General features: G+C 44.4%; 1 protein-coding gene across 1 annotated transcript; it reads left to right on the forward strand.

The window, feature by feature from the left end:
- Positions 1-711: 711 nt before the first annotated feature.
- Positions 712-16,239, forward strand: LOC133344956 (integrin beta-6-like). The gene is made up of 4 exons (XM_061555286.1): positions 712-760; positions 11,426-11,499; positions 13,907-14,072; positions 15,923-16,239. The coding sequence occupies exons 1-4, from the start codon at positions 718-720 to the stop codon at positions 16,237-16,239; spliced, it is 600 nt and encodes a 199-aa protein (XP_061411270.1). The 5' UTR covers positions 712-717.
- Positions 16,240-21,400: the final 5,161 nt, after the last annotated feature.

Below are 21,400 nucleotides of genomic sequence, written 5' to 3' on the forward strand. Positions count from 1 at the left end.
TTTTTAACTCCCAGCTCAGAGCTTCCATTGGAGAGGACCATAGCTCTTTAAAGAGAAAATGCAACCCAAGAAAAACAGATGCCCCTCGACTCGGTGTAAAGTGCAGTGTCTAACTCGCATGCACTCTACCTCTGTATCAAGAACGGCCATTGTCCAAAACTTTCCAATTATAATTGTTTTTCTTGTGCGACTGGAGCGTTATTGACCAAGATATTCCAATTTAAAGCTTTAGCGACTGCAGGGATTCATCTTCTTGGTTCTTTCGGTAAAGTCACGTAGAAGGGAAATAATAAAATAATAAAAATAAAACATTATAAAATACAATTCTCACTGTGAGAATAATAAAAATAACAAAAATCAAACATAATAAAATCCAATTCTCACTGTGAGAATTGTATTTTATTATGTTTATATTTTATTATTTTATTATTTCGCTTCTACGTGACTTTACCGAAAGAACCAAGAAGACAAGATATTCCACTTCATTTTATTATTATTTGTGCCTGCGCATCACTGCCAACCCAGTCTCACCAAATAACGTAGAGCTAGACCGCGTGCCCTGAGCCTTCCAACACAGATGTAGTGGCATCACTGCATGGTGTGTGAAGCCGGCCTGTGTGAGGCACGACACACGCCGCTCACACCACCTACAGCACTGCAGTGGGAATGCAGTACCGACCGGCCTTAGCGGGGGCCGGCTGAGATCGCCGATCAAGGATGGATGGGCACTGCACTCCACGTGCAGTGCCAGCCTCTGGAGGTAAGGGGGCGAGAGTGCTAGGGACTAGGCCTCGACAGACCTGTTCTCCACCTGAGGACGGCTACTTGCGTTGTGGCCGAAACGTCGTGAGAATTATTTTATTATGTTTTATTTTTTATTATTTTATTATTTCAATTCTACGTGACTTTACCGAAAGAACCAAGAAGAGGAGTTATAAACCTTGTTCATGTGTAGTAGTTCCCTACTAATTACCCTGTAATCGGGTCATTTGTAAGGGTAAAAGGTAGGGTAGAGTGATTGTATTGTGGTAAGGTAAAAGGTAGGGTAAAGGTAGGCTCGTTGCTTTTTACCTTTTACCTTACCTTGCCGAGGCCTACTAGGGATGGTGAAGGGGCACACAGGGGGGCATGGCACTCCCTGTGAACCCAGAGGTCTGGTGACTGGAGGTACCGGTCCGGGGGCCCCAAAGAAGGGGCTGGGGGACCACGGGACCAGGAGCAGGCGGTTAAGAACGTTACAATAACAAACAGTACAAAAACATGATAGCAGTGCAAAGTACAAGAAAGTTAAACAAATAACCCAAACACATACAAATGCAACTAAACCATCCCCATCCGACCAGGCAAAGCCCACTGAGGTATTAACTTATATTTCAGGAGCGACCTGGCCACAAATAATAAGTAAACCCGTAAAAAGAAAGTTTTTCACTCTAAATCCTTTATATGCGTGGCGGCTAGAGTCCTCTCGTCCTCTGGCTTGAGATGGCTGCCACCTATGGGTCAGATGATTGTCTGCAGTATTAAACAATTGGTAATTAAATATAATATTTTTGTCCTAATAAGTGTAACATTTTGGAAAAAGTTTTTCACGAACATTAATTGTCACGCACAACGAGTCTGTGTGCAAAATGTCAGCTCGATTGGATCACGGGAAGTGGGTTAAAAAACGACCGAAAGATTTGCACGGTCGTAAGCAAGCAAGCAAGCACACAAGCAAGCTAGCAAGCGAACTTAATATAAAGGATTTAAAAATAGCTTTATCGCTCGTTGGATTCCTCCAGTATAAATACATATTCTTATTCTGAACATTTAACAATGATGAGTTGACTACATTTGTGACTGCTTTAGTTGCCTAGATGTATATATATGTTGAACTTCTTTTGCACCGTACATAGCCGACCGTGCTAATCGGAGGTGCAGGGAAAGGACAACAAACTTAACACAAAACGCAGTTCTAAAGAAACGAAAACGAAGAGAATACCTTAAGTCCACAGACTCTAGGCCCGCATTCTGAAAACACGGCTCGCCTCTTGCTCAGCCTCTCACACAGCTTCGACTCAGGCGTGAGCCACTCGGTCACGGCTCAGCCACGGCACGGCTCAAGCTCAGCTCATGGAAATCTTGAGCATGGCTGGGACCGCGCTCAAAACGGCTCGATTTAAACACAGCTTTGAACCGGCTCACTTACGCCAGAACCAAGCCAGAGCCCGAGCCATTTACTAAGAATACCGGGCCTTCGCTAACATTCCACATGTTGTCATTAATAGACGAGGACTATTAATTCATTAAATGTTGATTAACTAATTCCAATCCGCATGCGTGTGCAGGTGGTGCTCACCCACCACTGGTCACAGTGCTGGCGATCTCACCCCAAAAAATTAACCCGTAAAAACAAAATTTTTCACTATAAATCCTTTATATGCGTGGCGGCTAGAGTCCTCTCGTCCTCTGGCTTGAGATGGCTGCCACCTATGGGTCAGATGATTGCCTGCAACCATTAAGCAATTGGTAATTAAATATAATTAATTTTTTCCTAAAAAGTGTAAAATTTAGGAAAATTTTATTCAAAAAAATAAACTGTCACGCACAACGAGTCTGTGTGCAAAATGTCAGCTCGATTGGATCACGGGAAGTGGGTTAAAAAACGACCGAAAGATTTGCACGGTCGTAAGCGCAAGCAAGCAAGAAAGCAAGCAAGCAAGCAAGTGAACTTAATATAAAGGATTTAAAAAAACTTTATTATGGATAATATTGGTCGCGAAAGCCTACTTGTTAAAAAGGACTAAACGTTACAAGCTTATGTTATCACTTGCATGTATCAGGCGTATGTGCGTCATCACATTTCGTCATTCGTTTCCACCTTCCTCTGTCTTATGCCAATCTGCTCAAGTAGTACCACATCTTGCTGGCACCAATCTCTCATGTCGTTGTCAACCCATTCTCTTCTTGGTTCTTTCGGTAAAGTCACGTAGAAGGGAAGTAATAAAATAATAAAAATAAAACATAATAAAATAATTCTCACGATTATGTTCTATTTTTATTATTTTATTACTTTCCTTCTACGTGACTTTACCGAAAGAACCAAGAAGATGAATTCCTGCAGTCACGAAAGCTTTAAATCGAAAACCGTTCTCTGTTAGGTCTCCCTTTCTTTCTGGTTCTTCCATTTTTCCCAACAACACACTTTAAATTGTCCTGTTGTTGTCCATCCTACACGTGTCCAAATAGTGCCTTCTTGTTTCAGTCTGGCTATCATCAGGTTGTCTTCTTCTATGTGCAACTTTTTTTCTTACTTCTACGTTGGTCATGATTTGGGGACCAGCTTAGATGCAGTATTCTTCTATATCAATAGATTTCGAGTGCCAATACTTTTTGACTTAAAACTTTCGTGACTGCAGGAATTACTATTCTTGGTTCTTTGGGTAAAGTCATGTTGATATCTACGTGACTTTACCGAAAGAACCAAGAATATGCCAATTCCTTATCTCTCTCAGCCATTGCTTAAATGTCCCAGTCTCCCCAGGCATACAAAGCTGTGCTATACGTGCGTAGTGTGGGTGATACATTTCAGAGCTTGCGGGATGTTCTCCAAACAAGGGGCTCACCCAAGCCTCTCCAGCGCTGGTGAAGATCAACAGTGGCCCATAGGGGGCTCTACAATACTAAGCCCAGAGGTACCTACCGCTCACTCCGACTGACGCTATAATCTCGGCAATGTCTAAATGTGATAATACGGTCTGACTGATTTCTAAGCACAACCGCAATATCTACAACAAAGCCAAGTAATTAAAGCTCCCCCCGTTTGCAGAAATTAGTTAGAAGTATCTTCAAGAATAACCATGCTGGCTGAAGGGATATTGCAGTCTTATGCAGGAGCAGTGATGTGTTTTGTGTTGGTCTAGTATGGTGCTATTATGCAAACAAGCATATTCTTCGAAGCACAGCTTATTGAGCAGACATTGTGCATGCTACGAGCGCGTATTAAATGTCTGTATTTAATATTTACCTGTTTAAATAGCCAGACTGCATTGTGTTATGTACTGAGGTCTTTGAAATTGCCAAAAGTGCATATACAAGCATTGTACAATTATCACATATCCTATTCGAGAGACCATACATGTTCAGATAAAATATAATTACCGGCTGCATATTAATGTATTTAAGAATAACTGGATGAAGTTCAAAATATACATTTTTATGGTGCATTATCTGTACAGAAGTAGAGTGCAGCTTTCAATCATTAAGTTTCCAGTTTGATTCTCAATTGGCGGTCAATTCAGCCCTTCATCTCTTTGTGGGTCGATAAAACGAGTACCACTTTGCGTGGAACGTCAACAGTGGTGGCCGTTGTCCTGTAGAAAACTTCACCTCACTCAACGAATGTGGAAATTCTACTCCTGGCTCGGGCCAGTAAATAGCAGATGAGCAGAGCCCTATGATCAGTTGATGTTAGGTTTAATGGTGGCGCGCTTATTGCATGGAGGTTTTTTGTTGTTATCATCACCTCGTTTTGCTCGATTCAAATAAAATGCATTTACTTGAGAGAGATATTTATAAACACGTTTGATTAAGTCATAGACGTGCTGGGTAATTTCGAGCAGCTAATCAAACTCACTGAGCCATTTCGGCAAATTGTGTCCATTTTTAGACCATTATTGCCATGCAACATTTGAACGTCTCAACTCACTGTCTGCCACCATTAAATAGGTATAAATGCTGTGAAATAATTCCATAATTTCCGTTGAAAATCCATCAGTGTGTCTATGTTGATGGGTCTTCATTAATTAGTACAATAAGCTGCCACTGACAGTTAATAGCCCGACTGCTGTGGATGTCTTCACACGCGAGTGAGTATAGTGCCGTGAGAGTCAGGTCTGCACGATGGCCTGCGCGTAATTAACAGTCTAAAATGACGTCGATAGCACATACATCTAAGCAGTGGCTTTAATCGCGCACCCCTTTAATCTGTAACAGCTGTGAAAAAAACGAACAGGGCCTCGATTTTCAAAAAAGGCACGGTAATTGTGGATTTCTGCAGAATGCATTTCAAACAAACCATCGCTTGAGTGATTAATTACCAATTTACCAACGGGTGATGTAAAAAAAGATACCCTACATTTGTCTCCATCTATATTTACACAACTCACATCATTGTCGCCTTTTAGTCCAGCACTACGCCCGGCCGCCTTTGTCTCTCCAGCGGTGATGTTTTTACACATCGCACCAGGTACTCATTTGAGGTCGAGTCGACCTAGGGGAGGCCCAGAACCGCTTCGGATATTCGTTACCGACGTTGGCTGTGAGCGGAAATCGAACTCGGGTCGCCAGGGTCGTAGTTCAGTGCGCGAACCACCGCAGCACCAATCACACACAACGCGCGCACACACACACACACGTCCTCCTAACACTCAACAATTGTGGCAGACTTGCCTTGCACTCTATCCCCACCCTGCACACACACATACTGTGCACAGCAGAGCACTGCCAACGCCATCCCCCCCCCCCCCCTGTCTTCAGTTGCCTTTATGCTGAACGTGATAATGCAGTCTCATTAAAACTCGTATCACCAGAGCAATGGGACATTTCTGTTTTGTTTGTCATTGTCAGAGAGCCAAGCCGAACTCCTATAGGCCACAACTGTCAGAGCCCACTCGCTGATTTTCAGGAGAAAACTATTTTTCTGCTTTGCATGTTGTGAAACCACAATTCATATTATTTTTACTATGATGATGAATGGTGACAGAGAGAGACCCTTATTTGGTGAGACAGATTGTCTGCTTTGTATTTGTTATCACTCTTACCCAGGTATGGCAAAATTGAATCTGGGAGAAAACAAAACTGAAACTCCAGCATTTATTTGCATGAATCAATCAAACATATTTTGGTTCTAATTAACCGTGAATGTGAGTGCATGAGTGTTATCAGTGTTCACCGCAACTCCCATAGCTCCCTGTTGTATTGTATGGCGGTCTGAGCGTGGCTGTCTCATGCGAGATGTTTACTGATGCATGTAGGACATTTTGACAAGGCGCTCATTTCTCAACAACGAACACTGGCACCAGAGCAGATGCTTTGTGTGCTAGACCCCATGCATACATCAGTCTGAAGAATATATATGTCATGAAAAAGTTTTGAGTCCAAAATACTTCAAGGTGAGGAGGGTAAGTTTAGAACAACCATGTGTAAATGTCTTGCCTGCGTTGGTCTCAAGAGGGGCTAAATTCAAAACGGACGTGATCAGACGAATGCGTGTCCTTTTTAAATTCTTTATATTAAGTTTGCTTGCGCGCTTGCTTGCGCGCTTACGACCGTGCAAATCTTTCGGTCGTTTTTTAACCCACTTCCCGTGATCCAATCGAGCTGACATTTTGCACACAGACTCGTTGTGCGTGACAATTAATGTTCGTGAATTTTTTTTCTCCAAAATGTTACACTTTTAAGGACAAAAATATTATATTTAATTACCAATTGCTTAATGGTGGCATGCAATCATCTGACCCATAGGTGGCAGCCATCTCAAGCCAGAGGACGAGAGGACTCTAGCCGCCACGCATATAAAGGATTTATAGTGAAAAACTTTGTTTTTACAGGTTATATTGTTAAATCCTTTATATTAAGTTTGCTTGCTTGCTTGTGCGCTTACGACCGTGCAAATCTTTCGGTCGTTTTTTAACCCACTTCCCGTGATCCAATCGAGCTGACATTTTGCACACAGAATCGTTGTGCGTGACAATGTATTTTCGTGAAAAATTTTTTCCAAAATTGTACACTTTTTAGGAAAAAATAAATTATATTTAATTACCAATTGCTTAATGGTGGCAGGCAATCATCTGACCCATATGTGGCAGCCATCTCAAGCCAGAGGACGAGAGGACTCTAGCCGCCACGCATATAAAGGATTTAGAGTGAAAACCTTTGTTTTTACGGGTTGATTTTTACATGCTTTTTTTATTACACGCTTTTATTTAACTCACTCTGTTGTTGTATCCTCAAATCTTGTAACTAAATTTTTACCCACTTCCCAATGTACTATCGACTGCAAACTTGGTATATTTATGTCATACTGATGACAAGACTATATTCTATCATAAAAAAATCTAAAACATATATTTTAAGACATTTTTTCACACGATTTGATAAACTCACTCTGTCTGTTGTCGTATCCTCAAATATTGTAACTCAATTTTAACCCACTTCCCAATGTCGTATCGACTGGTGACAATACTATATTCTATTATTAAAAATAAAATATCTATATTTTTTAACAATCTTTTGTATATGTTATGTTTCAGCTTGGGTTTAATTGTCCACGCTCAACTTACGTTGGCTATAAATCACCACGGTCCTGGAGTCGTGGAGTTCTTACATTACTAGTACGGTACATTTCATTAAAGCGTGTTTTTAAAAAAACTTTTTTTATATTACTTATTTCGTGTCTCTCACGAGCTGCTTTCCCAATGTGGGTCATCCTGCATTCGTTGTGCTTATGGGATGTAGTACTCGTGGGTGGTGACCGTGGCGGGACGCTTTAGGAATTTGCTCCGGAGATTTAGGTCAGTTGCAGCCTCGACATGTTGACTGGAGACCTTTCTACGTCTGGCCAGAGGCAAGGGGGTCCGAGCTGTTACGACGACTCGAGTCCATGCAGTGCAAAACACGTGACTCGTCATTGAAGGCGTTACAGTAGAAGTATAATAAATAAGTTGCTCTGTACATTTCTATTTAGGTGATCTTACATTTTTCTACGGACCGATTGTGAGTAATCTGCAAGTAAACTGGCGACTTCGTTTAAGAAACTGAAACGAGTGTTTTGATGCTGTGAATAAAGACCAAACAGATAGTTGTTATCTTTTTATGACATAAGCCTGGTCAACTATTCCACACATCATAAAGTAGGTATGATGTAATTAAAAAGATATCTGGAGCTGACTAAGCAAGCAGTATCATTTTTAGTCAATGCAGCCAACCTTTCCAGGGTGACATCAGCTGCTTTATGAAGTTTGTGCACTGTGTTTTCATTTCCGTTAAATTCGGCACCACTTAACAAAAAACATGTTGGCAAAGTTTTCATTGAGACGGATCAGGACACCAAGTGGTTTATTTATTTAAAGCATTGCTTGCTTGGCGTTTACAGCCCATTCCATGATTGCACAGGAGTAATTTGAAGGTATTCGCGAGTAAACTGGAGAACCGGTTGGTGTCACGCCCAGACTTGTTCCTTTCAAGAGGCAATGGCAGACATCTGTGAAAATTGCCACAAGGCAACTTCATGCTGAGTTTAGGCACTGGCCTTCCCATCGGGAAACCCTGTTCTTGACGTGGCTATTGGCATAACGCTTAAGGAACTCTATTGGCCGTGGTGGAAGAAGCATATAGCAAAAATATACCTCGCAAAAGTCAACACTATACCTGGGAAACTTACAGAGCAAACGTTTCGAGTGACTCCCCATTGCTTGCTACAGAAAGGCCATTGGAATAAATGTTCACATAGGCCCTGTATTTAACTGTCACATTGATCGACATATGGAAGTCATTAATACATTTAAAAAGCCAAATGTGTAAATAAACGTGACTAATCACGTTTGTTTGTTTTATGCATAGGAAATATGAAACATGTACTATGTGTAGAATATATACAATATTTTTGTACTGTTTGGCTTCAGGTACTGTAATTTTACATGCGGGACAACGTTTTGACTGCTTGTGAGTTAAATGATTTGAGCTTGAAGTAATACAATGAAATATGTTTCGTTTGTTCTGAAACAAGTTTATTATCAAAACCACTCAGGAGTAGGCCATGAAATGAGCTGTAATTGGTCCAGAGGATGTTATGTTACAGTAAATTACCCACTTATGTTAACGATTCCAATTTCATGACATGTTAAAAAAAGGAACACAGCATTTTATATGTTGCACTGCTGTATATCGATTTTTGTAAAGTAGTACAGGATGTTTACGTACCAATTTTTATGATTTAATTGATAGCAAGGTGAATTTGGCAGTTAACTTACATGCAAGTGCTCATGTGGTATCGGAAATGGGTTTGTATTTGAACCATCCGTTAATTCGGCTATGCATACCAAAGGGTTAAACATCTCTAACAATATCCAAGAACTGGCAAGAGTTCCATGCGATCGTGGTAAACTTTGTGTTTGAAGGAGCCTTGTGTAAGGTACTGTTTTTATTTACACATTTCTGTTGGATAATGAGTTGTGGGAAATCAACCGCCACTTATTGCTCAATGGGACGATAGCCCTTGTTGCAAGTCACTCACCCTTGAGCATGCTGTGTGTTTGATCCCACTGAGGTGGAAGGGGGGGGGAAGGCTGGTTAGGGTGTCCGTGTGCGTGTACTTATCCGATATCACACACAGACGTACAAGACTCAAATATCTACACGTTCTGCACCGCCGATCACAAACGCTTTTGCCGGAGCTATTGCATTATTCATTATCACTGGAGCTACCCTGAAGGTAACTTTACGATTATATCAAGCATCAAGCTCTTCAGTTAAAACCTCGCATAGAGACAGCCTCTCATTGAACCCATATATATACCTCAGTGGTAGGTGTCTGCCAAGCCTTCTGATGAGTGCACCTTTTAAATGCGATATTTCGTGATGAGCGTTTTACCGTAATTCGCTGGTTCATTTATTGCATCGAGATTGAGGCAGCAGCGTAGACTTGCTCCGTGTTCTTCCTCCGTGTTCTTCCCATCACAAGAACCGTGGCCATCTCACGCACTGCCTAACCCTCAACTCGAGCTCTGTCCTCACTCTGATTCGTGTTGTCATCCGCTCTCACTCGTACCAGCCCTCTCACACACTCACCTGCACACTCTCCATCGCTGTCTCCATCACTCACACAATACCCGTTACCCTCACTCTCTGACATCCGCTGTTTTCTCTCACCACCTCTCCCTCTCGAACGCTCTTCCAGTCTCACGGGCACTCCTCCTGCCTCTTGTGCACGCATCACTCTTCCTTTCGTTCTGCACGCTCAGCTGCACGACTCATCACTCACCTGTACTGACTCTGAGCCGCCAACCGGTGTTAGGCATCTTCCTCTGGCAGTGACAAGTATGCGACCGTTGATCAGCATACCAATATTGTTCTGTCTGTGCATCAGCACAGGTGAGTCGCGGATCCTGATTTAGTTATATTAAAAGTATTTTTCAGATTTTATATATATATGAAAAAAGTTATTTTCCATGTTTTTTTTGTACATCTGTTTATTTGCGTGTAAGATTTTAAATAAATCGAGATATTTTTAGTTTAACTTTCTAAAGTACACTGCTCAAGTATAACCAGTTACTCGATAGTAATTTATTGGGATCTTATTGTGGAGAAATTTTAGTCCGAATCTCCTGCCTTTCCCATCTCTTTGCCTTCTCTAAAAAGAGGCATTTATCCAAGATTTTAACTTATTATTTATATATCAATATCTTGTAAGACGATGTGATAAATAATGTTCATATTGTACCTTTTTGGCATATTCACAGTTTGCTGGGACAGTAAGCGTAAACACTGAATAAAGTATCACGTGCTATCAGAAGTAGTTCACAAGCTCCAAACGTATGATAATTTGTGAACAATTGAAATTATTGATGTTTCATTGCATCCTTGTTGATTATTTAAAACAAACTGCAGTATTTATGTTATGGTTTGCATTACCCATATGCACTGTGACAACATGATAAAAATGCAAAAATTAGCATCCCGGTTTCATATCGTTGCCCTTTGACAAAATTATTCTGGAAATAACGTCTGAGTGACATTTTAGTCTGACGGAGTGGCCACACAGAGGAGAGACACTAAACAATGGTGGTTCTGCGTGGCTTTATACGGTAATCCTTGCACGTTCCCCCGGCAGCACTGCTGTGTTGCAGCTACGAGACAGTTTCATACAATTACCGTACGACGATTAGACACAATATATCAATAACCCCATGGGCAATGTTTGGATCCTGGACAATTCCTGTATATTTTTAGCAAATGTCCCTTTTCATACAATGTATCACAAAGACGTGCAGATGTCTTCTTGGTTCTTTCGGTAAAGTCACGCAGAAGGGAAATAATAAAAATAAAACAATAAAATGCAATTCTCACGACGTTTCGGTCACAAAGCAAGCAGCCGTCCTCAGGTGAAGAACAGGGCTGTCGGAAAGACAGCCCTGTTTTATTTTATTATGTTTAATTTATTTTATTATTTGCCTTCTACGTGACTTTACCGAAAGAACCAAGAAGATGAATCCCTGCAGTCACGAAAGCTTTAAATCGAAACGTGCAGATGTCTCCATGAACAACATCGGGGCGAGTATTTTGATTCTGTCGCCAACGTGTACACATTCCACTAAAAGTGAATGGAACTCAAGCCAGGAGCTTTTCGGTTTTTAATGACGGATGTAAACATCCCCCTGTCCCGCAGAGAGCTTATGCGAGGATGAGACGTGCACCGGGTGCCTGCGGAAAGGCTCCGAGTGTGGGTGGTGCTCCCATGAGGTGCCCCGCTGCGCTGTGCCGCCACACATCCCACCACACATCCCACCACACATCCCACCACACATCCCACCACACATCCCACCACACATCCCACCACACATCCCACCACACATCCCACCACACATCCCACCACAAAGACAAAGATCCCACGAGTAGCCTTAACAGACTGTTGGGACAAGTGCTGTTAGCAAGCACCGATGAAGGCCGGCACACGAGGGGGTGTGTGGGGCTAGCACCACACTCGGTCGCTTTTATCTCCTCAGCGGTGATGTTTACACACCACACCAGGTATTAATTTGAGGCTGAGTCGACCTACAGGAGGCCCAGGACCGGTTCAGAATAATGGTCACTGGTGTTCGCCGTGATTGGGAATTGAACTTGGATCACCAGGTTCGTAGCGCAGCGCTGTAACCGTTACACTACCGTTCCTCACTCCACCCGCAACTGGGATAACACTTTAAAGTCTGAGCATTGATCAACAAAGCTGTATTTTGTAAACTCAATTAGTATGGTGGAGGAGAATACATCTCGCTTGCCCCTTTGCACTTCAAAGAGATGGTGTTTTTCCTTAAACAGAATGAGTATTACAATTGTGTGTGCCTGTGTGCTATTCTTGTGCATGTATGTGTACGCAGGAGAGTTGTCCTGTTTTCTGTATGTGTCGTGGGTTCAACTGAGCCGCAGACGTCGACTTCGGAGGCAGCGCATTTATTTAGTTCCAACAGACGGGGTACACTTCCCCTTCACACAATAACAACCTTGGGTGGTGACCACCCGGCTAACTACACTAGGTACCACGTAACTGTTACTACGGACCCGGGACCAATAGCATCTGCACGGGTCCACGTGCTGGAAGACTCGAAGGACGGAGATCGTAGACGAAGGGTTTCTTTCCCGGGATGAACAACCCCGAACCCTCTCGGGACCCGGCTTATATTCTCTGCGGTGTGACCGGCTCCGCCCTTGGCCCCGCCCCCCTTCCAGAGCCATCGGGAAGGACCTGGGTCCCAATCACGTGACCCCCCCTAGCCCCCTCTTGGAGGCCCCCTTTCATCTTAACCGGTCACGTGTCCTCCCGGGTCAACCAGAGTGCCATGGCCTCACACGACCTTCCCCTTAGGTCGGCAACTACACATCGTGTTCTGTAGGGCCGGCACTGCACTTACAGCATGGTGTCATCCAGTGATGTGAGGGGCCGTCCATAAAAGACGTCACGCTATTTTGGCCGATTTTTGACCCCCCTCGTCACACGGCGTCACAAAAAGTCACACCCCCCCCTCAAATATGACGTCACAAAGCTCTTCCCCCCCCCCCCCCCAAAACCATATTTCCATTTCTAAAATAAAACATGCTTCAAATCACTTTAAACTATTATCATTGTAGTGCGTATTTAATGTGGCGCTGCACTCTGATGTTGTAGGATAAAATATGTATTAAAAAGGAGGCGTTGGAAAGCTGAAATTTTGCATGAAATTCACTTTAAAATATTCAACCTCTTACTAAAACTGCAGATGTTCAGAATATTATATTGAAATTCTCTTATAGTTCTAAAATATTAAAAGTAATTATAACTATAAAAAAATACTTAAAACTTTGTAGTACAACGAAGCAAAATGGAGAGTACAATTATAGCAATCACATATTCATTCCACAGAATGAAAAGCCCTGGTAGAATTATTATAATCAAAATGTTTAATAACAATCATTAAAAATTTTTACAAAATGTATGCTTCTCCATTCTCCCATGGAGAAGCAAAATGCTCCTTCATGGAATAAATAAAAGGTGACCTTAGTAAATTTAAATATCAAATAGTTAATTAAAATTCATCAAAATTAGTGTTGTTATAACAATTCTTATGTAATTAATATTTTTTAAAGTTGCGCATTTTGATGTGACGTCACATTTCTCAACCCCTCCCCCCCTCGTCACGCATCGTCACAAATGTCTGACCCCCCTCCCCCCCTAGGTGCGTGACGTCATTTATGGACTGCCCCTTACTCAACGCACACCGTTCCCCTCTAGGGCCGGTACTGCACCCACAGCATGGTGGCATCCAGCGATGTCACGACATTTGTATGGGCGATGCTATTGTATCTAAGGGGTCATCCATGCGGGCCCTCCAGATGCATGGTTGCATAACAATTTTATTTCTGATCATGAACAACATCAGTACAAATTGATTCTTACTGAAATTAACCTGTGCTTTCTCGAGGTCAATTAAGCTTTAACATTATCACTGGTACTGACATCACTCGCTCACATACGCGTCATTACAGCCTCTACAAGCACTTGCTAACACCATTATCCTTTCAGGCTGTAGGTCTAATTGTAGGATTTACACTTAAATATATTAAAAAAATTATTGTCACCGCCGTGTATGTGTGCTTTTGCCCTGCTGCTACCCAGCCATGCAGGAGGCCAGGTGGACGTTGTGGACCGGTCTGGCGGTTGCTGGCGGAGGGTTGCGCGTCGCAGCACATCAGGACAGCCGGCGCGTGCGTCTACACGGAGGACCCGTCGGACCCCTGGGGGCCTCTGTCACCTCACCGCGCCGCCGTGTGGCTCCGGCCAGGTGCTCAACCGCACGCCACGTCTCATTTCCCCGTGTCAAGAATGGAGGAGGGCTAAGTGGCCGTGCCCAGGGGCTTGCAATACTTGACTGCTGCCACATATATTAAAATTGGTTGTAAAACCCAACTGGAAACAATGGTACAGTACACTTATAGCACATTAAGGTATGGAACACCTGAGCCATAAGTTCAAGGGGATGGAGGGAGAATTCGAGGCCAGATGGTCCCCCCCTTATACAATAGCTGAAATAAGTTATCAGGATGGAGGGTCGGGAGATAGGGACTGAGGATAAGGGGCATAACCACAGCAGATTAGACGGGAGCCAGGTTGTAATGAAAGATTGCTCGTTTATGTCGCCTATTATGTTTTTATTTTCTTCAGCCGTGTTTCGGTATTCTCTTATCATCCCTTCCCCCTTACTTAAAAAAGAAGCTACCATTTCCCCTTTTGGTGGGACTCCTTGTGGTCTGGAGCAGTGAGCCCCCGTTCCCCATCTGTCTATCCCCCTGCTTCGTAACCGGTTTGGCTGATGTTGACGGTGTGTATACGTGCATCACAATGTGATGGGACAGGCGCTCACATTGCAAGATAGCACGAGGCTTCGGAACGGTCCCCCATGCCGAAGTTGCGTACATTGCTGCGTTACTCGGCAAAGTTAAGCAGAGTGGAAAGAGGCGATAAAGTCTGTAGGAATACGATTTACATGAATACATATGTATTATATTCTTGGGTCGTTCGGTAGTCACGTAGATAGGTTCAAAGGAAAAAAATAAAAAACTAGACGTTTCGATCGCAACACAAGCAATCGTGACTTTACGAAAGACCAAAGAATATTAATTCCTGCAGTCACGAAAGCTTTAAGTATACATATGTATTTATATTTATTCTTTGTTTTTTTCGGTGAAGTCACGTATAAAGATAAAATAATAAATTAAATAATAGCATACGACGTTTCGATTGCAACACAAGCAATCATCATCAGGTATAGTGAAATAGCGACATAAAATCTAACCAGAAAACTATAGACAGACATATAAGCAGACAGATATCACCAAGATACATAGATCGAGCAACACAGGTACAGAGAGGGGTGATCGTCTCTGTGGGGTGGCCTTAAATAGATACGAAGGCTTAGAGGGAGTACCAAGATACATAGATCGAGCAACACAGGTACAGAGAGGGGTGATCGTCTCTGTATTTAAACGGCCATGAAAGGAAAATAGGTGTTGTTTAAGGCAACAGCCCTTCTTTATAGCAAAGGTCATTGCCCAAAATGTTGTCTATTATATATATGTATTATTTTTTATGAGAACATTATTGATGGACATTTTGAGCTTTTCTTATTTGTGCTCGTGAATCACTGGCAACACAGCATCACAATTTATATTTATATACATTTGCATTTGTTTGGCCAGAAAAGTCTCATTGAGACTCAGTATGCTTAGTAGGGTTCTGCATTGGAATGGATGGTGTACGTCTCTGAAAGTATTTTTAACACGAAGGAACACTGGAGTGCTCACAAAATGCATATGCTTAACATTAAAACCTCACACATATAGCCGATTAGAAACCCACTTGCTACACTGCCTCCTCCTCTGCAGGTGGGTCTTTCCTGCCAACTCAGTGAGGTTTTCCTCAATCAACAATCATTCTCCACAGTACGTTATTCAAATTATTATGGCTGCAGAAACTCAAGATTATGGTGGAGGCTCCTGTCAAAGCCTCTCTCATTCCTTTGCAATGTACTGTATGTATGTTGAACTTCTTTCACACCGTCAGTAACCAACCGTGCTAATTATAATCGGAGGCGCTAAATCGGAGGCGGTCAATTCTCACCCACGTGTCCGCAAGGTGACACGGCGAGCGTGCAGCTGCTGGTGAGACGGAATTTGGGGCCACCGCCAGCACTGGACGTTTACTACCTCATGGACGCCTCGGCCTCCATGCTACCGCACTTTCGGGCGGCCAAGGACCTGGGTTCCCTGTTGGCTCGGGTCCTGGGAGACGCAGCTCCAAGGACTGGGCCCCCTGGAGGTGGTGCGGGCATTCGTCGAGCGGACCACGTGCTGCACCTGGGGTTTGGGGCCTTTGTGGACAAGCCCTTGAGCCCCTTTGCCAGCAGCCTGCCTGAGCGCCGTCTAAACCCTTGCTGGTGCGTCAGGTCCTAAGTCGAGTCTGTCAGTGGGGGAGCGGTAGCGTAGTGGTTAGAGTGCTGCGCTACAAACCCGGCGACCCGAGTTCGATTCCCCGCTTACGGCCACAAACACTGGCAACGATTATTCTGAACCGGTCCTGGGCCTCCCGCATGTCGATTTGGCCTCAAATAATTACCTGGTGCGGTGTGTAAACATCGCCACTGGGGAGGCAAAGGTGGCCGGGCGTGGTGCTGGCCACCCACCCCCTCGTGTGCCATGCCGGCCTTCATAAGTGCTCCCCAACAGCACTTGCCACAACAGTCTATTAAGGCTATACGGCGGATCTTTATATTTGTGTTGACTCTAGGGTACAAAGACCCATCACTTATGTGACATTAATTAAACGAGTAGCGTTTTGTGAAATGTCAACTAGTGGTTACTGGTTGTCCTGTGGATAGACTCGCTCCCATCAAGGGAATGTGGAAAATATCTACCGCTGTCTTACGGCCACCGATGGACATGAGCACTACTTGTGCCTGTTTGAACATGAAGACGCTGTAACTTTGCTTGTTAGTGCGTGTACATGAAAATGAGTGATACATAAGTAATATCATATATTTGCCGGCACAGTGGAGTCAATTTAAATTCAGTTTGTGCTTGTGCATGGATGCATGCGGATTCAATATGTAGGTTGTGTGGTGCACACGCTTCTCAGTAATGGGCAGCGCGTGTGCAGCATTTGTTTACGTATGGTCCTCACCGCAAGTGCTGTGGGGGGGCAATTGTTCATTTCCCCACCAAAATTCACGTCTACCGACAGGCAAACCGAGTGAGGGCAGGGGTCAGCGGTGCCTCTCAAGGGAGTGGGGATGAAGGAGTGGACTGCGACCCCATCATGTGCATTATCCACATAGCACGATTTTCACAAAAAATACACGTCCCAAGTCGACGTAGGGCACGACTCATGTCCCCTGCATTATAATCTTCAAATACCTTCTTTGCACAGCGCAGTATATGCACGCTTGGTTCTTTGTTTTGGCCACATGACTTTGGAATATAATACCGACACATCCAGCTGTTGTCTCAAAGCAATGCAGGCGAGTCATGCTGGCTGGGATGGGTTTGTGTGTGTATGTGGGGGACATGATTTGTGCAGGCCAGCTTGTTATGAACGGCACACCGAGGCCAGGCTTTGCCACCAAATTTTTTTTCTTAAGAAAAAATTATTGGTTTTGGCAAATATTTTGTCAAACTCAAGCATGCGCTTCTATATATATAGAACTGCATATTTATTTAGCAGAAGTTAACAAAAAAAATGCAACTTGTATTAAATCCCCAAAGCGTCCAGCACACGGAGCTAAATGTCAGATTTCATGCTGAACAACATGCGGTGCGACCATAGATACACATCAGATCGCATCGCGTGTGTAGTGTGCTAATTCACAGACACTAGTAGGAGGTACTCTCTCTATTTTATTCCGGCCTTCACAGCCTTAGGGGATAACCACATACCGGGTCGGGACAGCCAACATGCTGCCAGACCCACAGCTTGAAGAGAGCGAAGATCACAACGCAGCAGCCCCGACTGTGAGTCGGAGCTCGCCTTTTATCCTGAACAGCGTGGCCAGGCTCCGCCCTCGGCCCCGCACCCCTCTGGATCCCCCAGAGGGCTCCATGCCTTGCCCACAGGTGCAACTGGTAGAACGGGCTGTTACCCCTAATTCTATTGTCTACCAATCTCCCAGCGGCACGCGCTACAGTGACTTATTCAACGTCACTACACATGTATAGCCGCATGCGGGTGGATGTGCATTTGGGGTGCGTGTGTGTGTGGGAGCGGTGGTGCAGCGTTTAGCGTTCTGTGCTACGAACCCGGCGACCTGAGTTCTATTCCCACTCACGGCCAACACCAGTGACAATTATCTGAACCGGTCATGGGCCTCCCCAAGGCCTCAGTGTGTAAAAACAGCACCACTAGGAAGAGAAAAGGGGGTTGGGTGTGGTATTGGCCACCCGCCCTCTCGTGTTGCTGTGCCTTCCGTTCATAAGTGCTACTCGCTATCAGTAATTGCCCCCAACAGTCTGTTACAGGCAATACGGGGGTTTGGGGGGGGTGGGGGATCTTTGTCTTTGTTGCACCTATGTGTGCGCACATCGCAGGGTGGTGGGTCTCGTGTGCCTCCCGCCGTTCTCCTTCTGGCACGCGCTGCCGCTGGGCAGCGTGGCGGTGGCGGACGCGGAGACGGTGCCCCCAGTGCCAGAGTTCACGCTGCGAGTGCAAGGCCAGCGCATCTCTGCCAACCTGGACGCACCCGAGGGCGGCTTGGACGCCATTCTGCAGGCTGCCGTCTGCAAGGTTAGGGGAGAGGTGTTTGTTCGTTATGTATTTACAATTGCTCTTTTCTTTGTGGGAAGTCAAGAGTGGCTGCCCTATGCAAAGACTGGCCTTCACCGTAGGAATACAAAGAGAGATGTGTAATGCCCTTATCTTGTTTGGGTGGGAAGATACTTTTGCTTTTTGTCCACAAATTCAGGTTTATGCAGCCTTGCCCTCTTTTTTTCCCCAAAACATTTTCATCTCAGGTTCTTTTAAATGTAAGAATTGGCCTTGATGCAATTCTAAATATATATTAAAAGTGTATTTTCATGAAAAGCATGGCACAAATGCTGTGTACTGTGTATGGAACTTGCAAATGCAAGTAATTCATGCACTTATGTTAGGTTCGCCACATGTATAAATAAACAATGGAAACTGTGAAGTGTGTGCCATGTTTTGTTCAACTAGCTGACTTAATAGTTGGCAGATGTAAGTGTAAACTTCATTGCAGAGTAAACGTTTTTTTGGTAATGTGTACTGCCGATACAATACCTCTGACAAAATATTTCTACATAGTTGCATTATCCTAGCTAGTCGGTGTACTCATCTCACAATCAAACTGGAGCATTCAGCGCACGCTACAAATCGTTGCCGACTAGGGCCATCGTCCATCGCGGTCAGATATAATGAGGACATCTTTGTGGGAAACCAGCGGTGGCTGCCTTATGCAGCAAAGAAATGCGTAATTTCCGACAATGTCCGTATTGTAAACAAACACGAGCAACACCAAACACTAACTTGAACAGGGAAACGCTTGAAATTTTAATGCATGTCACCTGTTAAAATACGTATACATAAATTGTTCGTAATGATCCCTTTCCTAAGTGATACTTGAAACAACTGACAAAGTGGCTTGTAGGTGCAAATGCATATCTATGTAATGACAGTGTAACACCTGCTTGCCTGGAAGGGGAATCACAGGTACGGGCACGGTTAAGTAACAAGCATGCCAGCCAGCCAGCCAGCGGCGTAGCCGAGTGAGGACGATGGGACTACGCTGAGTGATCGGCTGTGTGTCGCCAGTAGAGACGTTAATACCTAATGTTGTACTCAGTGTGAGAAGGAATAAATATTGGCCTGTGTTGTGCCCAGTGTGAATAATACATAAGAAGTACACTCTACACAACGTGTCGCGGAAGTCGCTCATTACACCTATTTGAGAAGAGCTGATGGGGCTTTTTCTGCAATGATGCTACAGCAATGTAATCTGTTAGATGACGTACAATTTCCCCAGAAAATGTACCACAATTTAAGATGAGGTTTAAAAACGCACTTCATTCAAACCGATGAGGATATCCTAAGCGTACAATTATGTTATTATAAAATCAAATGTATACATGCTATTGGTGGTTTTGAAAATGTTTAGCGTTTTTTTAGTTCATGCATGCTAAATATGTGCATTGTGCAAATACGCAGCTTAATTCCACTGGTGCTCCTGTATTTGTTTTTATACTTGGGCAAGGCACGGTGGTCAAGTAATAAATTATGACGACGATGACAATGATGATGATAGACCCACACAATGCAAGAGAGGAGGCCTTGAGCAATGAGCTGGCTCAGGGCCCTGTGTGCGCCCCCACACAGGAGCAGCTCGGCTGGCGGCCAGGTGCGCTGCACGTGCTCCTCGTGGCCTCGGACGCCGACCTGCACCTGCCCCTGGACGCGCGTCTGGCCGGAGTGGTGCGGCCCCACGATGGACGCTGCCACCTCAGCGGGCGCTCCGTTTACACGCGCGCCGCCAACATGGTGCTGATTGGGGGAGGGCAGGGGATGCAACGTTGGCTGAGATGCACGCCACTCTTGAGGGATAGAGAGAGAGGGAGAGGGGCAGTAGTGGGACATGCGAGCGAGGGAGTCAAGTCCACAAAAAAGTCTACTCCAGAATATGTTTGCTTCAAAACTGTTGAAAGCTAGTTTTGCGTTTATTCTAATAAGTAATAACCTTTTTGTTGTTGTTGGAATTCATCCTGCTGTTTGAGCAGCTATGTTTAGTTAAAATAACAAGACAAAGTACATCCGAGTTAAATGGTTATAGTCACAAGCAGGGAATCATGTATTTTTGATCAACTTTGAAAAAATAGTGTGATATAGTCTTGTAGCAAAGATACAAAATTCAGATGTTGAATGAAAAATATTAGATTTGCAAATCTCTCTCGATTGCTATGTGAAGATGGGGGAATTGAAGAGGTCATACACTAAGACACTTGTTTCTTACAAGGAACGCTAACCCCTTCAATCACCTGTTTTGGTCTTGTGTCACCTGTCAATTTCACCAAGCATCTTGAACCAAGAGTGGTGAGCAACCATTGCTACTTGAATATTTTTTGTGAATGTGTAGTGACATCATGGAATTGTCACTGTATGGTGCCAGCCCAGAAGGGTCGTGCCGTTCGATGTTCCTACATCGTGGACAGCACCGTGTGGGTGGCTGTGTGTAATACCAGCCCTAGCGGGGCTTGGCGAGCACTGGGATAGTGCGGGCACCACGCACAGCGTGTGGTGGGGGCTCCCTTGAGGGGGAGGGGGTGAGTGTCAGCCCAGGTTCAGGGTTGCCCCGGGCCATGGCACTCTGGCTGACCCCGCAGACACGTGATCCGGAATGTCCACACAGGGGGCCCCAGGTAGGGGGACTAATAGGTGATCACGTGTCCGAAGAGAGCTCTTGAGAAGGATCGAGAGGGAATGAGAATGTTCAAGAAGGCGGGCGGGGCCGAGGGCGGAGCAGCCCCGACTGGAGAGGGACCAAGGTCTCTTCGTTCTACAAGCTGGAAGCTCTGCGTGTCAAGCTGGAAGCGCTTCATCCTACGAGGGACCACG

The sequence above is a fragment of the Lethenteron reissneri genome, chromosome 21, assembly GCF_015708825.2.
Source record: "Lethenteron reissneri isolate LAM-NWPU_2019-01 chromosome 21, ASM1570882v1, whole genome shotgun sequence".
NCBI classification, from domain to species: Eukaryota; Metazoa; Chordata; class Hyperoartia; order Petromyzontiformes; family Petromyzontidae; genus Lethenteron; species Lethenteron reissneri.

What these genes read in the sequence shown, in the direction of transcription:
- LOC133344956 (XM_061555286.1), top strand. Translation starts at nt 718, where the DNA reads ATGGATGGGCACTGCACTCCACGTGCAGTGCCAGCCTCTGGAG. An exon ending in TGCAGTGCCAGCCTCTGGAG is followed by an intron (nt 761 to 11,425) that starts GTAAGGGGGCGA and finishes CCTGTCCCGCAG; the next exon opens with AGAGCTTATGCGAGGATGAG. An exon ending in GTGGGTGGTGCTCCCATGAG is followed by an intron (nt 11,500 to 13,906) that starts GTGCCCCGCTGC and finishes GCTGCTACCCAG; the next exon opens with CCATGCAGGAGGCCAGGTGG.